At 40.2% G+C, this 7,899-nt stretch overlaps 1 protein-coding gene across 1 annotated transcript in view; it reads right to left on the minus strand.

The window, feature by feature from the left end:
- The window catches only part of LOC139133836 (uncharacterized), a 54,536-nt gene extending 47,598 nt beyond the window's left edge, over positions 1-6,938 (minus strand). Inside the window, exon 1 of the mRNA XM_070700600.1 lies at positions 6,469-6,938. Within this exon, the coding sequence (XP_070556701.1) occupies positions 6,469-6,791 (323 nt within the window). The 5' untranslated portion in view covers positions 6,792-6,938. The remainder of the gene's footprint in view (positions 1-6,468) is intronic.
- Between the last annotated feature and the right edge of the window lie 961 nt (positions 6,939-7,899).

Here is a 7,899-nt window from a genome sequence, read left to right on the forward strand (position 1 = left end):
TCTAGACTAATTGAACTCAGGTCATGATGAGTGTGGGGGAAATGACCTACATAACACACCCCCTCTTCAAAAAAAAGAAAATTTTTCAAAGAAAAATCTTTCTTTACAAATGTAATCTTGAAAAGGATTTAAGTACTCAAATTTTGTTTTACTCTAAAGTAAAATTTCTTGAAAGTGAACAACAATAAACTCTAAATACGAGAGAGACAGTCTGCAATTAAATTGTCTCTGCCTTTGATATGTCTAATGTCAAGATTAAACTCCTGTAACATTAAACTCCATCTTAGCAATCTCTGATTTTTGCCTTTAAATTTCTGCAGAAAAACAAGAGGGTTGTGATCAATATAAACCACTATTGGCTGATTTGAAGAAGTAACATAAACTTCAAAATGCTGTAAAGCTAATATCAAAGATAAACACTCTTTTTCAATTGTAGAGTAGTTTCTCTGGGATTTGTTAAATTTGCGTGAAAAATAGCAAACAGGATGATCTACACCATGACTATCCTCTTGCAATAAAACAGCACCAGCAGCCGTATCACTAGCATCTACAGCTAATTTGAATGGCAAAGTGAAATCTGGTGCAGACAATACTGGGGCACTTTGCAGTATGGCTTTAAGTGTATCAAATGCCTGTTGGCATTGCTCTGACCAAACAAACTGTACTTTCTTTTTAAGTAAGTTAGTCAAAGGCTCAGTAATTGTGGAGAAATTTGGACAGAATTTTCTGTAGTAACCAGCCATACCGAGAAAGCGCATCAGTTGTCGTTTGCAGTTTGGTATGGGAAAACTTGAAATGGCACTGATTTTGGCATCAACAGGTTTACCTCACCCTGTCCTACAGTATGTCCGAGGTAAGTTACCCTTGCCCATACAAACTCAGATTTGGCAAGGTTGACAGTCAACATTGCTTTACTCAGTCTCTCAAAGAACTTCCGCATGAGCTTGATGTGTTCCTCCCAGGTGTCACTATACAGAATGACGTCGTCAACGTAAGCTGCACACCCGTCTAGCCCGGATATGACGTCGTTGATCATCCGTTGGAACGTTGCCGGAGAGTTCTTCATTCCAAATGGCATCACCTTGTACTGGAACAATCCGTCTGGCGTAACAAAGGCGGATATTTCACGAGCACGATCTGTCAGAGGGACTTGCCAAAATCCCTTCAGTAGGTCAAATTTCGTCACATACTTGGCTTTTCCCACTCGGTCGATGCAGTCATCAATCCTCGGGATTGGGAAAGTGTCTGTCTTTGTTAAAGTGTTGACCTTCCTAAAGTCTGTGCACATACGATAACTGTGATCTGATTTGGGAACAAGTATGCACGGCGAACTCCAGTTACTTTTACTGGGTTCAATAAAGTCATTGTCCAGCAGGTATTTGACTTCTTCCTGGAGATATTTGCTTTTGTTGGATTCAGTCTGTATGGATGTTGTTTTACAGGCTTACTGTCCCCAACATCAACGTCGTGATAGATGACGTTTGTCCTCGTTGGAACATCTTGAAACAGGTGTTTATATTCGTGGAGCAGTTCTTTCACCTGTTGTTGTTGTTCTGGCTGGAGGTGTGCCAACTTTGTAGACTCCAGCTTCTCCAGGATTTCTGAGTTCTGAAGCTTGACCGAGCCCAGCTTTGAGTTTAGAGTATTTTCACTCAAGTCAGTTTCAGTATCACTATCTTCATAATGGCCAGAACTGACGGTACTGACAGGCTGAGTTATAGTAGGATTATCCCTATCCAAATATGGCTTAAGCATATTTATGTGACATAGCTGCTTTTGTTTTCGCCTGTCAGGTGTTATTATGATGTAATTTAAATCACTCAATTTCTTATCGATTAGATATGGCCCAAAGTAACGAGCATGGAGTGGTTTGCCAGGAATTGGAAGTAGAACAAGAACTTTTTGACCTGGTTCAAACTTCCGTTTTGAGGTGTTTTATCATATTTGGTTTTCATTGACTGCTGAGATGACTCAAGATTTTCTCTGGCTAATTCACATGCTTTAGAGAGTTTTGTACGAAAATCTGACACATATTGCAAAATATTCAGACAATCATCATCGTCTGATAGGAATTTCTCTTTAACGAGCTTAAGTGGGCCACGGACTGTATGTCCAAATACAAGCTCAAATGGGCTAAAACGAAGAGACTCTGAATTGACTCTCTAACAGCAAAGAGCAGAAAATGAATTCCTTCATCCCACTGCTTCTCTGTGTCAAAACAGTAGGTCCTAATCATGTTTTTCAAAGTTTGATGAAATCGCTCAAGAGCACCCTGACTTTCTGGATGATAGGCGGATGACCTATACGTTTAATGCCTAGCTGATCCATTACTTGTTGAAAAATTCCAGACATAAAGTTGGAGCCTTGATCGGACTGGACACATTTAGGGAGGCCAAATAAAGTGAAAAATTTGACTAAAGCTTTCACTATAGTCTTTGTCTTTATATTTCTCAGTGGTATGGCTTCTGGGAACCGAGTTGATGTTACACATAATTGTCAACATGTACTCATTTCCTGATCTTGTTTTTGGTAGGGGCCCAACACAGTCTATTAGTATCCTACTAAATGGTTCTTGAAATGCAGGAATTGGCTGTAAAGGGGCCTTTGGAATGGTCTGATTTGGCTTTCCTACCATTTGACATGTGTGACAGGTTTTACAGAAATGTGCTACATCCTGCCTGAGATTAGGCCAATAAAAGTGACTGAGAATTTTGTGATAAGTTTTCCTTACTCCCAAATGACCAGTCCAGGGGGTTTCATGGGCCAGGCGCAATATTTCAGCAAGATAGGGCTTTGGAACAACAATTTGATGTTTTATAGCCCAATCGTCATCAACCAAGACATCTGGAGGTCTCCATTTACGCATGAGAATACCAGATTTTGTATAATAGGAAACAGAGCTATCTGAAGTTTTACCTTCATCATCTACCCTGTCAAACAAAGACAAAATATCTGGGTCTTTGTGTTGTTCTGCAATGAGATTTGATCTAGAAAATGTCTGACTTTGGTCAGCAGAAGTTTTACTGGAAGTTTCAAATCCACGAGGGATAACGGAATGATCCGTGTCAAACACCTGACTGAGAAAGGTGTCATTTAAGTCAACATCTGTGACATTATTTTGAGAGTATTTTGATTCTCGGAAGTTTTCTTTGACATGGCTCGAGTAATGGCACATGAAGGAAATAAATCGGGTATCTCTTGTTCAATTGGCTCTGGATCCTGATCTAAACTAGGATTATCAGTCACAAGTGGATTAGTAATGACCTTGTCCCCAGCAAGGTCGTTTCCAAGAAGAAGGTGAATCCCTTCAAAAGGCAAAAAAGGCCTAATACCTAAAGCCACAGGTCCAGAAACAAAGTCCGAAGACAAATAGACATTATGGAGAGGAACAGGAATGTAGTCATTACAATCTACCCCCTTAATAAGAACTTTAGAACCTGAAAATGACTTTTCAGAAAACGGCAGGGTATCTGCCAACAAAAGAGACTGGGAAGCCCGGTATCTCTTAAAATTTGACAGGGGTAGCGGAAGAGAAATCACTAGAAAGTGATATAAAACCATTATGAATAAATGGCTCGAAAATACCCATAATGCTATCTTGAGAAGAATTGACCTTGACCTCATTAATTGGGGATGAGAGGGGTTTAACCTCAGAAAATGTGTTGCACACATTATTAGACTCTAATTGAGTTGATGAAGAAATAAAGCCGGTTGGCTTAGATCCACTTTGACCACTTTGACCTTCACGTTTTCTTTTCAATTTGAAACACTCTGACATTAAATGGCCGTCTTTCTTACAATAATTACAAGAAAGTGTACCAAACTGTTTGTCAGAAGGAGATTGAGACTTGGGATCTGATGATGTGGGAGTGTTACTTGAACTCTGTGAACTGTTGTCATTTGATTTTCTACTCTCCTTTGAAAAATTCTTGGATGAAAAGGAGGAGTTAAATTTACCTGCATTGTTTCTGTATGAAAAGGACTGGGATGGTTTGCTGAGAAATGAAGATTTGTGGGTCAATGAATAATCATCGGCCAAACGTGCAGCAACCTCCAATGTATCTGCCTTTTGTTCATTGATAAACGTCTTGATGTCACTCCGAATGCACCTCTTAAATTCTTCAATCAAAACAAGCTGTCGTAATTTGTCATAATTCTGACTGACCTTTTCAGAAGAACACCAGCGATCAAACAGTTGTTCTTTTGTTCGAGCAAATTCAACATAAGTTTGATCCTTCACCTTCTCACAATCCCTAAATTTCTGACGGTAAGCTTCAGGCACCAACTCATAGCCCTTGAGAATTAATTCCTTCACAGAATCATAATTTGAAGCCTGCTCTACTGACAACTGAATGTAAATTTCTCTGGCTTTACCCACCAAAGCACTCTGCAAAAGCATAGACCAGGACTCCTTAGGCCAATTCAGACTCTGAGCAATTTTCTCAAAATGAAGGAAATATTTATCAACATCCTTTTCTTGGAAAGGGGGAACTAACCTGAAATGCTTAGTGATGTCAAACTTGTCTGAAGGGAAGAATTTCCTGATTGTCCAAGCTCTAAACGTCTCATTTCTAACTGTAGTCGATGTTCTTCCAATTCTCTCTCCTTTTCTCTCTGTCTTTCTTCCATTTGTAATTCTTTGTCTTTCATTTGTAATTCTTTGTCTTTCATTTGTAATTTTTCCTGCCTTTCCCTTTCTTCCATTTGCAATTTTTCCTTTTCTAATTCCAATTTCTTAAGCTCCAAATCTGCCTGTATTTCTAATTCTAATTTTTTGAGTTCGAAGGAAGACTCAGGCTCATAATCTTTTAGGCAGACTCCTCAAAATGGCCAGAATTAACTAAATGTTTTGCAATCTTGAACTGAATTTCTCGCTTGCGCATAGATCTTTTGACATCTACTTTAAGGAAATTTGCCAGTGCTATGAGGTTGTCTTTTCTGAGGGAATTAAATGTGTCCTGATCAAGGTCATCCATAAATTCGTCTGGCTTGAATTCCGCCATGATTGAATTTCGCTGAGTTCACAGTATACAGTAGTTTTGAAAAGGCTGTCAAAATGTTGTCAAACGGCTCAAAATATTCGTATCCCGGACAAGCCCCCAATTTGTTACGTGCAGAGGAAACGAACAAAAGGGTGAACTCAGCAGTTAACGTTTAAACAAAATTTATTACAAAAATAAAACTAATTGCTAAGTCAGGGATAGAGTACAAGCTTTAAAAGTGTACAGACTACTTATCTCAGCTGGACGGCAAAGCTCCAGTCTCAGAGTTGTAACAGTCAGTCGGATGAATGAACAGTCCTTTGGCTTGCAGGCTTGAAGTTGCACAAAGTCCACAGTATAAATCCAGCGTTGGCAGTGAAGGTCTTGGAAAGTCTTGAGAATGACTACTGCTGGAGTTTAGTAACACACAAGAGACACGATCCCAAAAGTCTGACTGGAAGCTGAGCGCGTCCCTTTTTATAAAGGCATATAAGAACAATCTAGAACTTTATTGACATGCTAATTACAGTTCTAAAATTATCTCCCTTACACAACTAATCAACTTTCCAGAACATTCCAAACATGACTAATTGAATTCAAGGTTGTGAGGTCATCAAGGGCAGTGACCTTGAGAATGTTCTAGACTAATTGAACTCAGGTCATGATGAGTGTGGGGAAATGACCTACATAACAAGTAATAGAGCGCGAAGCCACTGCAGTGAACTGCAATAAAACTGCTCACACTAATTAGCTTCAGCTGTAGCCAGCTGGCAAAGTCGACAACAATGTATGTCCCATGCAGACAGTTTGTCTGGGGAAGTTGAAATAAAAAATATTTGTACATGGACCAGTGCATGGTAATGTTCATTGTATCTTAATCTTGAACACAGGGTGCCGATCGTAAACTCTCATTTACAACTCGAGCCTCAGACAGCTAGTTTTGCCTTTGTACAAGCAGACTTTTTGGTCGTTATCAAGTAGCCTTGTTCAACACCAAAGTGGCCACGGCTACAGCTGAAACTAATTAGTACAAGCAGTTTTATTGCAGTTCACTGCAGTGGCTTCGCGCTCTATTACTGCAAATGGTTGTAACTCGTACTCCATAGCTAGTTGACAATGGCCCCAGTGCCTAACGTTCGATGTTCGGAAGCTGAATTTAGGTGGGCCACCGGAATTCAAACTTTAACTCTTTTGAGGACATGTTTTTATCGATATCTCGCGATCCGCGCACAGTTGCCTCGTCAAATATCTACCGTTGGCATTAAAAAATGTGCTTTAAAAATGTTACCAAGTGTGAGTGCCACTTTAGAAGTAACTTGGTGCCAGCATAGTCGGAATTGTTCTCGCGTATACGGAGGAAGAGACTTGTCAAAGACGTCTGAACTGTGCAATTCAATTAATTGGAGTGACTGTGATTGTTTCCACCGTACCGGAAGGGAATAGCCCATCCCCAGTTGGTGGTCGACCAGCACTCTCTGAGACTTACTCAGGTTGCATATAGGGAATAGAGATCATGTTGCCACAATGCAAGTCAATGCCAACACAACCGTAATGAAACCATTCCACCGTGCATTTAGGGCTGTCGCAGGCAATCATGGTACTTGTTTCCACTCCGTTACAAATGCAAAATACTTCTGTTGAATTCGGAGTAATCTTGCCTTCCATCTCTGGTAAATCTTCCCATACTGAAGGAAAATCGCCAATTATGTCGTCAATGCAGCTGTCGTTGCCGGAGAACGCCATGTTGAATGAGACGCGTCGCTGACAAAAGCGGACTTGCCTACGCATGCGCATGCCGTAACCGATCATGTCCGTAGATTATCGAGAGTACCCGAACAACGTAACTGTACATAAAGAGATTACAGCGCTCAGAGCGTAATGTTTACTCGGTAAACAAACGCCACCACTGACATGCGTCAACGGAACAATAGGCGTTGGGGCTCCTCTCCTACTACCTCCATGGCCACGTCTACCTAGTGCAAGCACTCAGGCCAATCACTGGCCATCCACGGCCAGTGCAATGATCCTACTGTTTTCTGCCGGGCACCGCACCACACCAGCGTGAATGACTGACGGATCAATTTTGAGACTTGCATGAAATAGACTAGATTCACCTTGCTATGGAATGGCCCTCCTCTCTATCCACCATTCCATACCAAGGTAAATCTAGACCCAAATCCAGACCTTTCGTGTAAAAAGTAAAAAAATGTACTACGGTAGAATGCGTCTCGGGGACAGATATTCGGCCTCCCAAACTTTTCAATTCTTTTCTGATAAACCACTTTTGGGGATTCATTTTTTTAAAGCTCTTGGTATAAGAAAACTTTTCTACCGGCTTAATTTTTCGAAATTTGAAAATTTTATTTTTCTCCATTGAGTTAACACAGGATGGCGGCCATTCTGAATTTTAAATTCGGTAAATCTTGGGTTATTTCACAGTCCCTCTGGGATAGAGGAACTGTGGTTATTTGTTTCTCTAGTACCAAAATTTGCACAGTGACCCCGATTTTATTGTTGATTTTTGAAAGAGAATGGTTGAAAGATTCCTCAAGAAAGTCTGAGTAGAATAAGTCTTTTACTTTTGAGGCGCATACAACCTTAAATGTAAAGAATGTATTTCTTGCAAGCCCATCTAGACGTAGACCTAATCCCTGTCGTACAATGTAATTCGTGCGGACCTTTCATGTAATAAATGTAAAACACGTAAGGGCTTTACATGTAAAGAACGTATTTCGTGCAAGGCCCTCCCAAACTCTAGATGATGTCCAATCACTGAGCCTTCGAGTTTCAGACGAAGTATCGATAGTAAAGGGTATCTCGTGTGGACATTTAATGAGAAAATGTATTAAATGTAAAGAATGTATTTCGTGCATGAATAAATGTAATAATGTAAAACGTGTAGAGTTCTTCACTACTG

The sequence above is a fragment of the Ptychodera flava genome, chromosome 5 (assembly GCF_041260155.1).
Source record: "Ptychodera flava strain L36383 chromosome 5, AS_Pfla_20210202, whole genome shotgun sequence".
Lineage (NCBI taxonomy): Eukaryota > Metazoa > Hemichordata > Enteropneusta > Ptychoderidae > Ptychodera > Ptychodera flava.